The sequence below is a fragment of the Gymnogyps californianus genome, chromosome 2 (genome assembly GCF_018139145.2).
Source record: "Gymnogyps californianus isolate 813 chromosome 2, ASM1813914v2, whole genome shotgun sequence".
Taxonomy (NCBI): Eukaryota; Metazoa; Chordata; class Aves; order Accipitriformes; family Cathartidae; genus Gymnogyps; species Gymnogyps californianus.
Window position 1 is genome coordinate 110,069,565 of NC_059472.1, and position 20,419 is coordinate 110,089,983.

The 20,419-nt window shown below is 43.7% G+C and overlaps 1 protein-coding gene across 2 annotated transcripts in view; it reads right to left on the reverse strand.

Annotated features, from left to right (window-relative positions):
- The window catches only part of HECW1 (HECT, C2 and WW domain containing E3 ubiquitin protein ligase 1), a 300,542-nt gene extending 287,095 nt beyond the window's left edge, over nt 1–13,447 (reverse strand). For both annotated transcript variants that reach the window (XM_050891206.1, XM_050891205.1), the window contains exon 1: nt 13,228–13,447. In XM_050891206.1, coding sequence (XP_050747163.1) covers nt 13,228–13,272 — 45 coding nt within the window. In that variant the 5' untranslated portion in view covers nt 13,273–13,447. The remainder of the gene's footprint in view (nt 1–13,227) is intronic.
- Between the last annotated feature and the right edge of the window lie 6,972 nt (nt 13,448–20,419).

The window sequence follows — 20,419 nt, forward strand, 5'->3', positions numbered from 1 at the left end:
TACAGCTCAGCAGAAAGGGGAAAGGATGGCCCAGCACTGCTACAACTTCTTTCCCTATCAACAGATTCCTTCTGGTGCCTCCTAGGACTACCTCAGATTTGTATCTTCTTTTACTACTGCCTTATTTACATGTTTCAGTTAAAGCTGATCATAGAAGTCCAGTGAAAGTCAAAAAAAGTTTTTTTTAAATGCACACCCACAATAGATACTTATTTTAAAGCCAGATCTCAGTACAACTTCCTTGGCTATGACTCACATTAATCACTTCAGTCCAGTGCAGAGTTACATTTGCATGCCTTGGCTTTGATGCCATCACTTTACCTGCAGTAATAGGAAACAAAGTCTACAGTGATAACATTGGATTTTAGGCAATATGAACTGTGAGGCTTCCTAGGAATATAAAACATTTAGGACCCAGTGCAAACAAGGCACACCACAGAAGTTTAGCAACCAAACCCAGCTCTGCAGTCCTCAGTACAGGAAAGACATGGACCTGTTGGAGCAGGTCCAGAGGAGAGCCACAAAGATGATCAGAGGGCTGGAACATCTGCCCTATGAGGAGAGGCTCAGAGAGTTGAGGTTGTTCAGCCTGGAGAAGAGAAGGCTCCAGAGAGACCTTATTGCAGCCTTTCAGTACTTAAAAGGGGGCTTATAAGAAAGATGGGGACAGACTTTTTAGCAGGGCCTGTTGCAACAGGACAAGGAGTAATGGTTTTAAACTAAAGGAGGGTAGATTCAGACTAGATAGAAGGAAGAAATTTTTTTTTTTACAGTGAGGGTGATGAAACACTGGAACAGGCTGCCTAGAGAGGTAGTAGATGTTCCATCCCTGGAAACATTCAATGTCAGGACAGACAGGGCTCTCAGCAGCCTGGTCTAGTTGATGTCCCTGCTCATTGCAGGGGGGCTTGGACTAGGTGACCTTTAAAGGTCCCTTCCAACCCAAAGTATTCTATGATACCCAGAAACAGCCAATCCTGAAAAACTCACCCCAAAAGTGCCTAGCACCCATCAAAAGGATCTGGGCCCTTGTAAGGAAAGCCTCAGATGCATTTCAGCAGCAGAGAGGCTGCTGCCTTTTGTAAAATACCCAGATGGCTACAGCATTCACCCTGGAAACAGGAGATCCAGGTCATTTGGCTTTTTTTTTTGCTCACAGGACTTCCAGCCACCTTGCCCCAAGCTTCAGCTTAGCAGTACATGGAGATGCTCCCTGCTCCTCCAGAGGAAGCTGCATTGCTGTGCAGTGATGAGCACAGAACCACTGAGCCAGCAAGGAGAGTGGGTGGCTGTGGTGAGAGCACTGAGCTTGAGGGGAAGACCTGTATGGCAGCCTCAGCTAGGATTGTGCTTTAGCTGATTAATATTTTATTGCAAAATAAGTAGCTCTGGGAGCAGGGATGGGAACCCAAGCTTCCTACTTGGTGGGTGCCATATCCAAGAGATTAGTCATGATTTCTCATTTGTATTTCCTTCCCACAAGCACCTCTCCCTACCTTTCATAAGAGGGAGAAAAAGCAGCTTTTAGAGAAAGGATAGTTGTGGCTGCGATTACCCAGGGAGTGCCAACCAATTAGGATGAGAAGTAAAGCATCCAAGCTGCAGGAATCAGAGCTCAGCCCTGCACTTAACACATCCTGTTGGGTACCTCCAGACTGGTGCATGTTGATTTTCAGTAGCTCCCAGCTCACCATGGTGGCAGTCATAAGCTCCTCCTTACAGCACAACCTTCCCTGTGACAGACACATGCCAGGTCCCATTGCAGGGCTTTAAAATACACTCCAGTATTTTGGGACTCCTCTCCTACAATGCATGTCACTTGCCCAAGGTGGACAAAAAGAATGAAAAGATCTTGTTGGAAGCCCTAGGGAACTGTTCCCTCCTTACTCCTTCTGCTTGTTATGAAGTCTTCTCAAGCCTTTCTTCCTTGAATTGTGCACTGTACATACGCGGCCAACACATGGAATATATACTTGCTTTTGCCATCAGAATGGCAAGGCTGATAAGAAGCTTCACAAAAAATGCCTCTTTGCCCATCTAACACATGTTCCTTTCCAGACAGGAGCATTCCTAAAACTAGTCCTTAATCCCTGGCCAGAGGAAAACAATACTCTGTATAATTATCAAGCTGTAAGTCAAAGATGGACAACCTCCTACTGTTCATTTTTGTGCCCAATGTGCAAACAGGAGGTGGCAATCTGCCTGCCTCACACAGGCGATAAACCTCAGTCTGCCACTTTAACTCACCATCCAGTCTACCAGGTTAGCAAAGGCTTCTGTGTTCAAGAGGGGGAAAGAGGCTCCTTTTCCCTTTTAAAGGGATATGAATTAAAGATCAAGGTTATATCCTCTGGGTTTTATTTCTTCTGTGAAAGACCATATTAGGCTTCATCAAATAGACTGAAAAAGACCTTATAAAATAATGACCAAAGCCTTCCAGTTGTCATAACAGTGGATGTAGAACAAATGTTCAGACTGCACCCCTATTTACTTAGCAGCATGAGGCCAGGTTGATAACAGGAAAGAGTTAAGTGGGGGAAAGAAATACATTTGTGTAGCTCGCTGCATTTTAGAAATCAGAAGTGCACATTTTGATTCAAAAGAAGTCCAGAAAGTTTAACCAGATATCAAAGGGATCACAGAAAAATAGCGCGGATTATTGCCTATTTAAATAAAATAGAAGATCAAAGTATTTCCAAATGAAACATTCACAAATACTGTCAAGATTTGAGAATTATTAATATAATTCTGAAAACTTAGATAATTATAAATTATCCATGCACATGAATTTTAAGAGTAGTTCTTAACTGCAAGTATAACAGGCATAAATGATGACCAGAAGTCTTTAAGAATAAAAGCCAGGCCCTTGGAACACAGTATAAGCTTTGGAAGTATCCGAATGAACAACTAAAAGAAAAGGAGTAGAGGTATTTAGGTACATGAAGCCCCAGAAGCATTTGAGATCTTCCTTCTTAAAGCTTAACTTTCCATCCAGACAACATAGTGTTTCCCACAGGCCAGAGGTAGATGTGTAGAGTGCCAACAGCTTCAGAAAGCCTCTCCCATGCCCCAGAAGCATATGTGACTAGATGGCAAACAGCTCAAGATGCTAAGAAAAAACCTTGTTTTAAAAATAGCTTCTAAACCTCCTTGCAGCTTGCCTTTAAGTAGATTTAAGATCTATTTAAAAAGCCTACCAAGTGCAACTCCTACATATCATGTATTTCAAAGGTAGCTGAAAAAAATACACTGCCTTCTTTCAGCCCAACATTTTCTGCCTCCGATCTGAGATTTTTACATTTCTGCGGAATTTCACAGGCACAGAAGTCTAGGAAAGACTAGTCCTGCCGACTAGTCCTGCCCAAACCATGCAGTTTGTGCCCGTGCTGACTCACCTCGACAGCTTTCCCATTCTAGACATGAAGCAGTAGATATGAACTTAGGTGGACAGCTGATATTGTGTTCCCAGCTCTTACATTTTTCAAAGTCTTTAATATTTGCAGTTTTTCTTAAAGCTGCAGCTCTTGCTGTGAAAATATCAGCTTTGTTTTTATTTAAGGGATTTTTTTTTGCCCTTATTTGCAAGAGAGAAGACAGGACAAGCCAAATGAACATGATTTATGGTCTGAAAACCAAAGTCAAACAAAATAGGGGAAAAAGTATGTGTATTTTTAAACTCACTTATGATTTCTGGGGCTGACTTTTCACAAATGCTTGATAATCATATTTCAATTTCACTGCTAAACCAAAGTACTATCTGAAAGGAAGACAGAGAAACTACTGCTGGTGAGCCTTTTGGTGTTTAATTAGATTTCCTGGAAGTGCTCCCCTTCCTTCTCAACTCTAGACATTAACTTGTGTTTCATCAGAAACAAGCACAGCTTTCCTTCTCCCAAAGATTAGCAAGTTCCTCAGAAACATTTAGTAAATAACAAACACTAGGCTCTTTCCTACCCAGTTGCCATCTCCCTTTCCTTCCCAGCCCCAGGGCTACTTCTGAGATTTCCTAATGTCTGCATCCTTACTGGAAAGAACAGCAGGAACATCTTGCAGCTTACCCAAAAAGCACTCAGTCCACTTCCAGATGCTTCCCTGCAAGCAGCAATTGAGATTTTCTGCCCTGAGTCAGCCTTTATATTACCCACAGTGAATGTCCCTGGATTTTGAGGGGGAGACTGTGGGATCCCCTCTATACCAGCACTGGATACTCTGTCCCATCCCCACACCTTTGAGGTGTTGATGCAACAACTTCACTGGCAGAATTAGTCCTCACTGCAGCTGTGGAGGCTGCCCAAGTGAGCAAGGATAACCCACATGAATGAGCTTAGCCTGAAGCACCTCCAGTGAAACCAGTCTGCAATACTGCTTAATACAGCTGAGAAATAAGGCCCCAACTTCAAGTTTTGTACATGAGTTATGCCAATAAGTTCATCTCTGAAATTACTGCTCCACAAGCAATGTACAGGATTTAGTACATCTGATCTGAAACAGTACCTCTGGCTGCTGATACAATTGCTTCATTAAGGAAAATAAATTACAAATTTAAAAGCCCTGAATCTGAAATAAGATAGAGGAATCTGAGAGCTGGTTTTTACTATTGAGCTCTGCTTGGGCAGAGACTCCTCTTATTTGTGTAAGTATTTAGAGAAAATAAATAATGCAGTGTTACAGCATCTGCATGCCTTTCAGTTATATAAAATAGGTATCCATGCACCTCACTTCCTGCAGACCAGTATTTTCTCCTGCCAAGTAGATTAATATTCTTAAATTAGAAAACTGAGAATGATTTCAAACTGAAATAATCCAATTGCTTTCACAGGAATTACCAGACTACTATAAGACACAGGTATGGCAATATCAGTTTATTTTCTGAGGGTCCTGCAATAAGGAGCTGTCCAAACAGAAGAGAAAGTATCCAACAAGCCTCAGTGATGTCCATAGAGGGGTGACCTCTTCAGGTGATCCTTGGGGTCACAGGGTCTCTGCCAGCACTTCAAATAACATTACATTTAAATTACATTGCATCCATAAGCATCTCCACATTCCTGATCACACCACTCAAGAGGGAAGCCTCTTCCCTTCCCAAAGCTTAAAGCATGTTGGATTATTCTTTGAAATCTCTTTATTTATTCATTTTGAAATCCCTCCTCCATAAACATACTTCTGCCAATTTTCTTTCATCTTGGCCAAGTACATCTTAACTGATAAGTAGAGCAGAAGACCAAATCTGCTGCTTTAGAATATTCAGTTATTAGAAATAAAGCAAGCTAGACCTATGTGGGGTGACAGCAAAGAGCTAGCAGGTTTTTCTCACCAAGTCAAAACAGAAATTGCTGCAAGTTAACAGGACAGTTTTAGGTTTCCAAAAACCTGAGTATATTTAGCCTTTATCCACCCAATTCAAGTACTGAAAAAAGATTGATGCTAGGCATCTCCCCCACCCCAATTTTTTATCCTGTTGTGCCTGTTTTCCTAATGCCCTCTTCAATTAGTTTTTTTTTAAACTGTTGCTATTAACAGCTCTCCTGGGTATAAAGCTAACCATGTTCATATGTCTCTGAAGCTGGCATCTTAGCGATCATAGGAGTTGTGGCAAAGTGTGGATTTTGAAACACGCACTTTTTAAAATCAAGTTCTCTTCTCCCTGCCCTTGTTCACCATGGCTTTCCTAGATTTCACAATAAGGTAAAGGTTACTTAGTGTTATTCTGTTAAAGCCAAGAAATCATGCATCCCCCTCAGTAACACATCTTAAGAGCCAACAAGGTGTAATCTAAGTTACAGTATCATTTTCAGAGTACTATCACTCTGAAATTGTGATTTTTTTGTGGCTAAAATATCTCTAACTTCAAATAAAATGCATCTATTCTCTACCTTGCAGGTAGAAATGCAATGCTCCTTTAAGAGACAACTCAAATTAACATTGCTTGAGACTTACAAGTTCAGTGAGACCCTGAGTCAGGCTCTCTCCCCTCCCCTGCTGAATGGTACAGATGTGCTAATTAATGTTCTTGATTAGAAGACCTCTCCCATGTAACACTCTGCTTCATCAGTTCTCCCCTTGGTCCTTCTGACTTTGAAGACTAAGTTTTGGGGAGCTCTAAACTTGTGCTGAAGTGCCAGCCAGCATGTGGTAGAACAGTGACCCTGTTTAGGATCGTTGTCCTGGGGAAAGAAATCCCTCCAGTTTGCCAGCCACCCAGAAATCATCTTTAACACAAAGACTGAAGTGAAAATAAGGACATTTTACTACAGTGCAAAGCTTAACAAAACTAATTACTGTGTTTAGAGACACATACCCAGAGAGAAATGACAAACCATGCTATACTAGCTACCAGTACCACACAGGAGTTTTGTGCCAGAAAATTCTTTCACTTAGCTGCCAGAGTGCTTACATGGATCAAATACCAGTTGGCAAACCTAAGACCTAGCCTCAGGCTACCCTTATCGGAAATCAAGCCTGAGGTGAGCACAGAAGCAGCAGCTTGTCCCCATGTTCCCCTCCAGGTCCCACTTTAACAAAGCTTTCCCTCCTGCTCATCCCTCCAGGGATGTAACTCATTTAGATGATACTTTTACTGCTTGTGCAAAAGAGTGTTGACTTAAAGATAAAACAAAGACATCCATTGGGATAGCTATCATCTGGCCAGCAGTAAACAAACCATTTATTGAAGGTGAATGAAACTCCTAACTTGATACTTGGCTGTAAAAAGAGAGCCACAGAAAGTTATACTCCAGCTCCAGACTGGTGGGAGTACAAACCTTTGTTTGGAATGTGGGTTTTAATATGATTCAGAAAGTAATAAGCTGCTTTTGTTGTATTAAGACCTAATGCCTATTTTAGGATGGAGAACTAACATCATAGCAGTCACAACAGTTCAGGGATGAAAGCATACCTGACATGAGCATCCTTTAAACATGGGCTGCAGGAAACTGACTTTTCAAGTACAAGATATATACTTTTGTTTTTCTCTTCCTGCATAACCTGGGTGAGGTATTGCTTATATGTGATGTTGAGAAATGCTTCATTGGGATGCATTCAGAGGATTCATTGTCTCCTGGTCTATGAGATTTGGTGTTATCAGAACACTTGGGCCTACAGCCATTCACATTGGCTAGATACAAGTCAGGAAAAAACAGAACAGTACTCCATCTCATATACCAGTCTGTCTAGATCAGCTGTATTTTAGCAAGCATCAAGTGTTTTATTAGACATATCCAAATAGGTTCGTTTCCTTAATTAATACTACTAATGAGGTAATTCTCTGGCAATACTATAATGCATAAGCCTACATTGTAGCACCATTTACTGGGAAAGCCTCAAGTGGTTTGAGGGGGAATGGAGAGATGCTGAGTGCCCAAGAGAACAGAAAACTGATCCTGTACTCTCTGCAGTAGGCATAACAAAGCAACAGAAAGAATACCCTGTTCAGTAGGATACCTCCCCACTGTAGATTGATAGGTCCAACTGCTTTGGCAGATTTCGCATGCACATTAAAATGCCAAACGTAACTGGAGGAATGAAATGGACACATCCGTTCTGCTGCCCCTGCTCTCAGCAAAAGGCAGTGCAGACAGACAAAGCAACAGTACATTTGATGGCCACACCAAATCCAGCAGAACACATCAGAGGCCTAGCAATAGAAATAAATTAGCAATAGCAGGGCTTGGAGCTGCAAGGAAAGTTAAAGCCGTTCTTTCTTAGAAACTAGCAAAATGATTTGAAGTATTAAGAATCACAGAAAGGTACAGTGAATAAATTGAACACTACAATACAGCCAGAGTTTCTACTTTTGTATTTATCACCCATAAAGTATACAAAACCCAGGTATTACCAAAACAGACAACAGAACCTATAGCAAAATGAAAGACCATTTCACAGCAAACTAGTATCTAAAGACATAACTTTGAAACAAGAACCTTCCTAATACAGAATCACACAGATAAAGCACCTACCTGAACACAAGAGTAACAACTAACACTATGCAAGTAGCACATATGTCTATCCAGGCCTAATCGCCACAACTCCCGCCGCCGAGGAAGCCCGCCACAACTCCCGCCGCCGAGGAAGCCCGCCACAACTCCCGCCGCCGAGGAAGCCCGCCACAACTCCCGCCGCCGAGGAAGCCCGCCACAACTCCCGCCGCCGAGGAAGCCCGCCACAACTCCCGCCGCCGAGGAAGCCCGCCACAACTCCCGCCGCCGAGGAAGCCCGCCACAACTCCCGCCGCCGAGGAAGCCCGCCACAACTCCCGCCGCCGAGGAAGCCCGCCACAACTCCCGCCGCCGAGGAAGCCCGCCACAACTCCCGCCGCCGAGGAAGCCCGCCACAACTCCCGCCGCCGAGGAAGCCCGCCACAACTCCCGCCGCCGAGGAAGCCCGCCACAACTCCCGCCGCCGAGGAAGCCCGCCACAACTCCCGCCGCCGAGGAAGCCCGCCACAACTCCCGCCGCCGAGGAAGCCCGCCACAACTCCCGCCGCCGAGGAAGCCCGCCACAACTCCCGCCGCCGAGGAAGCCCGCCACAACTCCCGCCGCCGAGGAAGCCCGCCACAACTCCCGCCGCCGAGGAAGCCCGCCACAACTCCCGCCGCCGAGGAAGCCCGCCACAACTCCCGCCGCCGAGGAAGCCCGCCACAACTCCCGCCGCCGAGGAAGCCCGCCACAACTCCCGCCGCCGAGGAAGCCCGCCACAACTCCCGCCGCCGAGGAAGCCCGCCACAACTCCCGCCGCCGAGGAAGCCCGCCACAACTCCCGCCGCCGAGGAAGCCCGCCACAACTCCCGCCGCCGAGGAAGCCCGCCACAACTCCCGCCGCCGAGGAAGCCCGCCACAACTCCCGCCGCCGAGGAAGCCCGCCACAACTCCCGCCGCCGAGGAAGCCCGCCACAACTCCCGCCGCCGAGGAAGCCCGCCACAAACTCCCGCCGCCGAGGAAGCCCGCCACAACTCCCGCCGCCGAGGAAGCCCGCCACAACTCCCGCCGCCGAGGAAGCCCGCCACAACTCCCGCCGCCGAGGAAGCCCGCCACAACTCCCGCCGCCGAGGAAGCCCGCCACAACTCCCGCCGCCGAGGAAGCCCGCCACAACTCCCGCCGCCGAGGAAGCCCGCCACAACTCCCGCCGCCGAGGAAGCCCGCCACAACTCCCGCCGCCGAGGAAGCCCGCCACAACTCCCGCCGCCGAGGAAGCCCGCCACAACTCCCGCCGCCGAGGAAGCCCGCCACAACTCCCGCCGCCGAGGAAGCCCGCCACAACTCCCGCCGCCGAGGAAGCCCGCCACAACTCCCGCCGCCGAGGAAGCCCGCCACAACTCCCGCCGCCGAGGAAGCCCGCCACAACTCCCGCCGCCGAGGAAGCCCGCCACAACTCCCGCCGCCGAGGAAGCCCGCCACAACTCCCGCCGCCGAGGAAGCCCGCCACAACTCCCGCCGCCGAGGAAGCCCGCCACAACTCCCGCCGCCGAGGAAGCCCGCCACAACTCCCGCCGCCGAGGAAGCCCGCCACAACTCCCGCCGCCGAGGAAGCCCGCCACAACTCCCGCCGCCGAGGAAGCCCGCCACTGTGGGCTGTAAGTTTATCATCATAAAGCCCACATAAGTTTTCCAAGGCTCTTTTAGAAAAGATACACCTAAACCTTGTTTGACCTGAATTAAAATAGAGGGGAGAAGCATACCTTGTACCAACAAACAGCCAATGGCGTATTAACTGCCTAGTTACTAGCAGTGTTTGTGCCTTGCCTAGTTCAACAGGAGCACAGTTTCAGAAGCTGGAGCCCCATCCTGTGAAGCCCTCTGCACAGCAGTAACCATACCAGGTTCCCTGCAGCTCTTTTCCACTTGACAGAACAAGACCCTGCTGAAGAGAAGCAGCAACCACTTTACTGAAACAGGGAGAGCAGTGGGGATACAAAAAGCTGTACAGAGATCTAGGAAAGTCCTGCAGCAGCATCCCCAGCTACACCATCATCCTGACACTAGGAAATACGAAATCCTGACCTCAACTGCATTCCAGGTGTAGATGCTCTTAATGATGATCTGCACTGTACGATCACACCCCTTACATATACGCCAGTTACTCGTCCAAGTCATCCCTGCTGTGCAACCTAGATGTCACATCTCTTGTTTTAAATCCACAGTGTCCCTGGCATGCTAACAGAATAGTGAAGCCTACACTTCGAGTCACAATTTCAGACTAATCACTTTGAGAAGTCAGGCAAATACAAGCCTCCCTATTTATAGACAGAGTAGTTGAATAATTTGATTGTGGCCTGCTCATGTCAGTTTTGCAGGATTAGACCACAAATGTTATGTTACAGAGAAGAAAAATAAAATGCAACCCCACAATCCACTTTTACTACCATTAGGAAAATAGGGGCAGGGAAAATGCCTGGACTTGCTCCTGTTCCTCAGTGATAAGTGTCCTGTTTCTTGTTTCTGTGGACAAAGAACAAGCTATTCATCTTCGGACAGAAGATTGAGATCTGAACTCTCATGACCATCAGACTTTCCACACGACCTCAGGCAACTCACTTATGTCTTTCCATGCCTGAGTGTACTCATGAGTAAAATGAGATTTTATTTGAAATCCATGCTATGGCCCTTCTAACAAGGATACAAACATAAGCCCACAGGAAGTACTAAGCAACAGTTAACAGTTCTGGACAAAACCCAGGAAATGCTTAATTAAACTCAACAAGCAGAGCCTGCTGCCTTAGAGTATTTCAAGTTAATAAGCATCTTTCACTGCACTTTTCATATATCTTCCATCTGATATTTCAGGAATACTTGTAACTCCTGGACAAAGTTCAGCTCTTGCAAGACACTCATGAACAAAGCGCTCAATTTTCTCCTTGCAAAAAAGGGATAGATGTTAAGTCACTTGTAGAAGATTACAAAATAAGGCTATGTAAGACAGGAAAACACTTCTTGCAGGCCAATCCTGCCTGTAGTGAGGTCTCTAGCAGAGTTCCCACATGTCTCAGGGGCATCGGACCAGATTCTTAAAAGCTTTCAACTTCCATTTCAGTATTCAGCAAACTATGGAGTCTACTACAGCCTGAGTGGTGCTTGATCTTTGAGAAAAGATGATCTACAGACACTCAGTGTTTTGTATTCTCTTCAGAAACAGACATCAACACAGGAGGCACTGTTGCCTGCTTCTGACATATAAAGTGGAAGCTGTTTTGAAATGGTAATGTGATTTCTTGAAATTACTCAAGCTTGATTCTTTTAGATTCATTTAATTTTTATTTAAATCTCCTTTCACTGTATTGCCATGTTGGAAAAAATCTTGCACTAAATTATCTTTTACAGTAGTCATTTCTCAAGTTTGTTCTTAAAGATGATAGGTGTCTCAACTGAACTCCAAGGAAAGCAGGCCAGCCCTATGTCCCTATTTAATTGTAGTTCTTTTAAATTAGTACTTGTAGCAGGAGAAGCAACTATGAAATTAATAAATCCAGAAATTAATGAAATAACTACAGGCTTTCTGAAAAACAGCATGAATGATTCATTGCTTTAAACTACTTATCATTAGCTCAAGTGGCAAAAAAATGAAGACAGCAGCTGGTGCTTTAAAATCTTAAGAAAAGTGCAGAAGATAAGGCAGCATTTGGTCTCTTGGGAAAGGAACTTGACTGTAGTATTCTCTCCCTCAAGGATTCAACTTCTAAAACCTCAAGAACAAGAAAACACACACTCTTCTGGGAATGTCTAACTCTGCATCCTTTTGATAAGGCAAACTTTTTACTTCATTTGGGTTAAATTGGGGAGTTAAAAAACCACACATCACATTTTCACTCTCCTACTTTAAAATGCAGTCTGTAGGTTCAAAGAAGGGAAAGCAATCACTCAAAATCTTCTAAGACCTTTCAGAATAGAATATACTAGAAAGCTACTAAATAGATGCTCAATATCCAAAGCAGCTTAGAGCACAAAAAATAGAAATTATACAACCCAACTGAGATGCTTATGTAGATTATCACAGTTCTGAAAAAGCCATTCTTCTCCTAATGAGCCTGAAGCAAGCTACCATTATTGTAGCTGTTCTTTCTACCTGCTGGTACTGGCCAACAGCTTGGGGGATCCAGTCCTCCTAGTATACAACACCCATCCTGGTGTACTAACTGTTCACATGGTTGGACATTACATTTCATTATCCCAGCCAAGAAAACCTTCACTTCTTAAGGGAGACTTAAGGAAGAGGTTTGACTTCTGAATAAAACCAAAAAAGGAGCATTTGTACCATTTTGTTACATTGAAAGAGAATGCTTAAGTTGATAAACACCTTCCCTTCCCCCTCCTTCCTCAAGGAGGATATAAAATATCTATTTCTGCAGGAAGTTTCAATTAAAAGGCACAAAGATAAAATTTGACTGAGACATGTAGCAAACATAACAGCAAGAAGTTAAAATGCATAAAACCAATTAGCAGGTGTCCACTGTCAGCTAAGTGCTTCACATTAAGCATTAGAGCTTGGCACCTTGTTGTTATTAAAATACTTCCATCTATGTTTATTCTAGTCTAGTAATAGAAAAGACATTTCTATTAACTATTCTAGTCTAGTAATAGAAAAGACATTTCTATTAACTAGTATCTGAGCAACTCTAGTGATCTTACATAAACCAGCATTTCCACATGCTTAGAAGCAGACCAAAGGTGGACCAGAAGCCAACAGTTCATTCATCCAGTTCTACCCCACTTCTTAGTTTCTCAAGGTGTTCATCTCCTCTGCACTTAGTTCTTCCATTAATATTTAAGAAACATCTAATCAGTGTAACAAAACTTAGCAGACAAGTAACAATTTTGGAGACAAGTTCCTACAAGCTATTTGTGAATTACTAAACCTAGTCAAGTGGCAGGCCAGATGAAATAGGATTTGAATGAGTACTATCTGCTTGAAAAAACAGACCAAAGTCAGAAGTTAAGTAAGACTTCAGAAGATGTCTTCTTACATGAAGAAGTCACATTCTCAAAGAAGCTGTTAGAAGCACTGCACCAAAACACAAAAATTGAAATGCATCCTATTTATTTCCTTAAATATAGACTTGAGGTAAAGCTTAGAAAACTCCAAAATGCAAGACTCCTTGACCAAATGGTTGCTGAGATGTCTACACCAAACATTCATCTCAGCCAGCATCCTGACTAACAGCACACAGGTGTACACAGCCATGAATGAATTCAAGAACCAGATAACTATGTGGTAACATCTCTCCAAACTACTCACCCAACTTCCCAGATACAGTGAGCAGCAAGAACAGGGCTGATCCATGAAGAAAGATGAGCCTGGAGCTGAGGACAACCACAGTGAGCAAGGCCAGGCTAGTGACAGTGTCCATCAACAGCAAAGACAAGGCAAAATGATGAGTCAGGTCCAGCAGGAAACAGGGCTACCATGTAGGTCCCAGGTCTGTCCAGGATAGAGGACCAAAGGGAGGACTGGAGACAAACTACCTGCAGCATAGCACCAGAGTCCACCAAAAAACACCACCCTCAAAGCAGGGACAAACAAGACCTCCCCCTGAGCTTAAATAGGGCTCCTGGGCCAACGGGCAGAGCGTTTGTGAGAAGCTCAGGTGGGGCTCATCTGGGCCATTAACACTAACTGGTGCCTTCAGGGTCTCGCCTATAGTCAGTCCTAATTTGCTTTCTCTATGTCTCTCTTGCTTTTGTTACAGTATAGATCTTTGTTGTCCTCTCCCACAGTCATCTCTTCTAATACCTAAAGATTCCTAGTCTATCTAATCATTCTTCCTATGGAAATTGTGTGCTGATCCTTCTCACTGCTCTCTGAGCCCTCTCCAACTCCATACCCTCCTGAGGTGGAGGAAGGAGAGCAGAACTTCACATGATATTCTGGAGACAGAGATATTACAAATTTATACAGGGCATAATTATTACCTGCTGTTTTGTTCTCCAAGCCTTTTTAATAGTTCTAAAACATTTGGATTTTGCTGGTTTAGTCACTACTGAGCACTGAACTGCCATTTTGATAGGGCTGTCTATTGATATCACACCAATATCCCGAATAATAAAACTCTAGAATCTTTTTGTTATGCACAAAGTTAGGATTGCTTTACTTTCCTTTGCATTGAATTTCCCCTGCCTTTCGTTGCTCAGCTGGACAGTATTCTGAGGTCCTTCTGCTGTCTTCCTAGCTAACCCTCATCTTCACTACCTTGACTAACTGAGGATCTGTGGCAAAATGGGTTCCCTGGCTATCCAATCCCCTTTTCTGACCGTAGGATATACTTGCCTTTCAGACCATTCAGACTGGGAGGGACCTCATGGTAAACATGTTTGGCAGGATGGTTGCAAGAAGTCTCCACCAGCAGCAGACTTGACTCCTAGCCCCGCATTGGGCTCTGTGGGCACCACAGCACACTGTGGGTCTGGTAGCAAGGGATGCAGCAGGGACAGGAGTGATGTGACACAGAGCAGGTACAGACTGGGGTACTCATAAAAGGCCGTAGTATCTTCACCCCTTACTGTGTTCATCCACCTCTGTATTGTCACCATTTTGGTAGAAATGATGTGTCTGGCTGGCAGGTGGAGGTGTGGGAAGGAGACATTTTTGAGCTCTGCTATACATAGCACAAGTCTAAGGAACTGTTGCTATTAATCTGTATCCCAGCAGCAATTTTCCTGCATCAGGGGAAGAGAGAAGCTTGGGGGCCATGCAATTCCCAGGATATAATACATACACGCATACATCATACCTCCTTACTTGAAAACTTTAAGTTTGGCTTTAGGCTTTACCCTGGAGAAAGCCTGCTCCACATCTCTCATTCTCACCCGTCAACCTTTCTCTCCCTTTGCTTATTTCTTTCAATCTTTGTTTCCATGGATCAGTTTCTTTGCTGTGTTATCTAACAGGCATTTACAAGTTTTGGCTTGTGTAGGCAGCTCACCCTCTCCCCCAGGTATCAGTGTGAACGCACAAGGCCTCCCCTCTAAGCTTTCACATCTCTTCTTCCAGCTGGGGATTCATCCACAGATAGTCCCCTTCAACAGCAATGCAACACCTACAGCCCCAGCTCCCAGCCATTTCTGTTGTCCCTGCAGCGGTCCAGGCTTCTTCAGTGCTATTTTAGGAGTGATTATCATCCCCCCCTGGGTTCCCCATGTCTTTGAAGGTAGGCACAAGAAAAAGAACAAATCCTTCCATCCCCCCACAGCTCTCATTTGCTCTTGGGCTTCTTGGAGTTTTCATCATTTTGCCTGGGTCAGCCCGTTTTTCTCCTCAGTCCCAGCAAACGGTCTGCTGAATACTTCCTTTTCACCACAGGTTGCAAAATGCCTGCCCCATTGAGGACATGTAGTCTCCAAGCAGACTGCAGACTACAGCCCAAACCCTGTAATTTACAACTTGCGGTCAAACACACCACCAAGCAACAGACAAAATATCATGTTACCTCTCTCCCCCCTGAAACGCTCACCCTTGCAGAGAAGGAAATACTCCTTCCTTACAAGAAGCCCCACCCAAGCTTCTGACTTTGTTGGCTCTCCTGGTCACTGGGGTCTTCTCTGGGGAAGCCACCACATAAAATTATTAATAGCACTGCAGAAATACACACATTGGCGTGGCTATCAGCAGCTAAGCCAAGGCACACAAAGACCTGCTAGGTATGTGGAGTACTCATGTGGAGTACTTTACTCATGTCTAGTGCATTAGAAGTTCAAAGGCAAAAATGCCACTTTTGCATCTCTTGAGAACAGCCAAGCAAAAAAGTGCCAGAAGCAGATCTTACACATAGAGAGCAGAAAGCTGTTTCGCAACATCGCCCATAATCATGCTTCTCAGCTGATCCTACCCAAGCGCTGGAAATTGATGTTCATAACATGAAGAGACATAGAATGAAAACAGTCAAGAAGTCATAGGCTGAAAAAAGAGAAAGTTAATATGCTCGTGCGCTCCTAGCTCTCAGGCAGTATACTCCTGCCATAAAGATGATCTGACAGTTCAGATACTGATTCTGTGATTAACAAATAATCACAGAAATCTCTCTTTACTGGTCATCTCTTTCCCAATCCTGGCAATGCTGATTTTTTTAATAGTGCATATGCTCAGACACCAGGGTTTCTTTACTCTCTTTCAAAAGCTACTTCAGGATTAAGAAATCTTACAGAATCTCAATCTCCATTATCTTTTATTAATTTATTTTCATTTTTCCAAGTTCTACATCATGTACCAATTAGAGTATCTCCCATCTAAACAGATACAATCTTCACATTACCTCTTTACCTCTCTTGCCAGAGCACTATGCTATACATACTGGATGCTTCCAATAGAAAATATTTTAAAGGAATTATTCTCAAAAATGTCTTAGCTATTTAAAATCATGTTTTTCTCTTTCATAAACTGCCTGCAGTTTAAGCAACATTTCCCAGTTGAAAAAAGTAGCTACTATTACTGCTGCAGGTTTGGTTTCACTTTTCTATTCAGAAGTTGCAGTATTAGAAGGAGTGGGAACAGAACTCAAACATGACATCTGCTGTTACCCTTACATCTGTTATCAGGTACAATGTCCTTGATGAATTAAATAAATCTTTTCTTTTAAACACAAAACCACACAAAATTATCATCCATCTGCTTGAGAGATTGCACTGCAATTTTGCTCTCTGAGATGGTAGCTTTTGGTCAGGCATTGTAACTTTTATTTTTGCTGTCCCATAAGCAATGTTATCCTTTGCTGACAGCATTCCTGAATAGCTGAGAAATGGCTTTATGCGCATCTTGTAGGCAGCCAACACTAGCAGGAGCCACTACAAGAATGGACAGGGCAATGTTTGAAGACCTGATTGTACACAGGGCTTATGAACACAATTTCTATCCATACATCATCATGTTTATGACAAAGACTTAAAGAAGACACGAAAAAGACATATCTTTCCTTCCATCAGCAAAAAGTTATATATCACATAAAGCTAATTCAGCTGCACTGTGAAATACTTCCTGGGACTAGAGAGAAAACAGTCTACAAAGTGACACGCTCCAGACCTCCACTTTGTTCTCTGTTCTTTGCTGCAGCCACTTTCCCTTCAGTGTGGAAGCTGAGTTGCAGGATGGGTGCAGAGGAGAAGAGAATGAGAAGCATAGGAGCATCCTCTTTATCTACTGCAAAACAGTAAGGCGGTACCATCCCTGTGGAGCTTAATGTCCTCCGTGACAGATGCCCCAAGCAGTAGACATTAACTCTCAACACATTACCTCTGAACAACGAACCAGGTGGTTATTTCACTGACAGCTTATGTTCATCTGTTGTTCATTTGCTGAGTAAGCTGTCAGAAATATAACCCTCTGATGCTGTGAGCTATGCCAAGTCAAAACAGTCTTCTGCTCTAATATGAAAGGAGGAGGAATTATTTTCTTGGTCTTCTCTTTTTTGATAACTACTTTTATTTCATTGATATTTCAAAAAAATTAGTGATGGGCAGCCAAATTTTTGCACTTACAACCTAAGCAGCTGCAGGACCCATCAAATCATGTGCTAAGTTCAGGCTATAATCAGTTGGAAAAAGCTGTTTAACAGATACAAAGGTAGAGATAGGGGTGGTTCTGTGAGCCAATATCAGGAGAGAAAACTAATGGAGCAGAGACTGTAGAAGCTGCTGAGAGACTTCACTGTTTCTTTAAATCAAGGCTGCTGTTTGTTTATTATGAACACAATCCTGCAAGGCAAAAAGTACCTTCCAAGACACGTTGAGTGCATTCATCATCACTGCTGTCCTATCTGAACTTCTCCCAGGTAGGTTTTTGGGGAGTGGAGGAGATGCCACCTCAGGAAACTAGAAAAGGGCAAAGTTTTTCCCTGTGGGATGGAAAATGTCATGAAAGCTGTCCATCAGGGCTGTCAGGATAAAGCTGTGGAGAACCTTGGATCCAAAACTGAGTCTTGCTGCTTATACGTCATAGCAAAATAAAATAAAGGTAGTATTTTTAATGCTTTCAAATTAAATATGACTAGATCTAGAGCTGGACTTCAATGCAGAAATCCCAAAATAGCCCACGTAAGATTGTCCTAAAAGTATCTAACTTCTCAAGCTAGCTAAAGATACCTGATGACCAGCATTTGCCTAATGCTTAAAAAATTTAATATAATTCCTTTGAACTTTTCAAGGCTGTACTGACACTGCCCCTCTAAGTGTTAAAACATAAACAAGCCTCAGGATTTAAATGTCAAATACACTGATAAGACATTTCTGCATACTTTGTGGTCCAGCAGGTTCTTTTGGCCCAACCAATTAATCTTGAATTCAGTTAGATTAAGTGCAGCACAAACAGTTGCAGGTTTACCCTTTGCTTTTCAAGATCAGAGAAATATGTAGCACAAGACTTTATGAATCAGTCACAGAAGTGAATTTATGCTCATCAGGTGAACCCGTTTGTCTTCAGTCTTCAAGTGAAACAGTGAAGACTCATTTTCCATTTTCTATAGGGCTGTCTGTTTCAGCTAAAGACAGAAACATCCTAGCTTGTGGATAAATTTGTAGCATACTCAATTCAGAAAAAAGATGGACTTGCAATTTTCAGCCTGGATGGCAGACATTTGTCTTCTATTTTCACCTCCAAAATAAAATTTGCTATGTAATTCCAAATCACCTAGATCCTGCCTTCATCTCCTACCCCACTAAACCATAACCACACCTGCATCTTCCTATCACAAAGTGCCACTGCAATCTTCAATGTACTTTTTTGCGCTTATTGGGCCCTACCTAAAATGCTTCCTAAAAAGCACAAAGGTTTTTAAGTTCTCTGACAAAAGGCCAGAAAATGGTAAATTATTGTTTGTAATTAAAGTCCAATGTATAAATGTTTTATCTGCAACTGTGAGCATGTGCAGTTACATTCCTCAACCTATTACCCTACATTATTAATATAGGCATGCAATGCCATGGCAACTGACTGTGAGAACAACAGTGTTCACCAGTAAAACAAGAATGTGTGTGCACATATATGAATACATGTATTTAATACTGGAGATCGTGTCATCAGTAACGGTATATGGTAATATGATAACTAGGTTCTCATATTTTATTAAAAATCATACAAAACGATACAGACACATATAAAATCAATAAATTCCAAAGCGTAGGGTATCAGCCATTTCCTTCAATAAAAGACCCTGTAACAGTCTCACATTCCCTCTTGAACCCTCTTAAGCAGCACAACAGTTTTCTGGGGTAGGAACAAAATGCCTAGCACAGCGTTTTACTCGGTGACCGATACACTTTGAAGGGGACGTCCATCAATTCACATGTACTTGCCATGTATTTGTATTTGCCTTTATGCTGAGGTAGAGGTTATCAAGAAAACAGCCAGAAAGGGAGGTGTGAAGGAAGGGTCTGTGCTCCATGCTCTGATCTCCTGAGTCTGGAAGGTGGTTTCTGTATAAATACCGTCAGCGGGCACATTGTCATTCCTCTGTGCAAAAGCAGAGAGGGATTTCTCCTCTCTTCCTCTCCCATTAAGCTGGAGTGAGCTTGTTTTCAGCCATCAGCAATACACCGAGGCACACATACCTACAAAATGTCTGTGTGTTTTTGAGCTGCCACCTACAAGTTCATGGCCTGTGCTCTTAGCCTTCACTCTTCTGAGAAAAATATAGCCCCCACAGGGCCTGAGTGATAACAGTAAAGACAAGCTCATTCAGCAGTGTCCTCGCACTCCCTCCATCAGCATGAAGCAGCTCATACATCACAGCAAGCAATGGCAATGAACAGAGAGTGAACATCTCCTCAGCATCTCAATTGGTCCCATGCACTGAGGAAGGGTGTGAGGCTGCAGCTTGAGCAGGATCACATGAACGAGGATTATTTGTAGTTCACTGCAGCATGAAAGCCTGTCATTATCTCAATGGGTATGCCAAGGATTTTCATATTGCAGATTGTTTTTTAATGGAAATGCCAAGTTCTTTTTCATCTCTGTCTCCTGAGAATGATCAGGATACCCATAAAAAGCAATATATTGACATTCCTGGAGACCAGAGGTTTCTCACTTACTCCCCATATCAAGTACAGCATGATCAATCATATCTCGCAAACATGAATCTTACTAGGCTATCCATAATAATTGTCTTCATTCCCCTCCAATTCCTGTCCTACAAGGCTGCTATGTACAAAATTTTGCAGTGCACATTTTGGAGAAGGAGCATTTCACCACTGGAAGCAAGAAGGTAGTCCTCAATTCCTCCTGGACTGGTCAGACATTAAAATTTTTTAACTCATGCCATCATGAGCGCCATTCAAAATGGCAGCCTCAAAGACCAAGTTATATATTCTACTACCATGTTTAAAGCTCATTAAGTAAAAATCTCAATTTTGTAGATTCAGGTACTTTTAATAGAGAAATTTGAAGATGTTTTTCCCCTTCTGCATCTCCTTTCATGGTTTGTAATTTTGTGAGTTTTAATACAGTC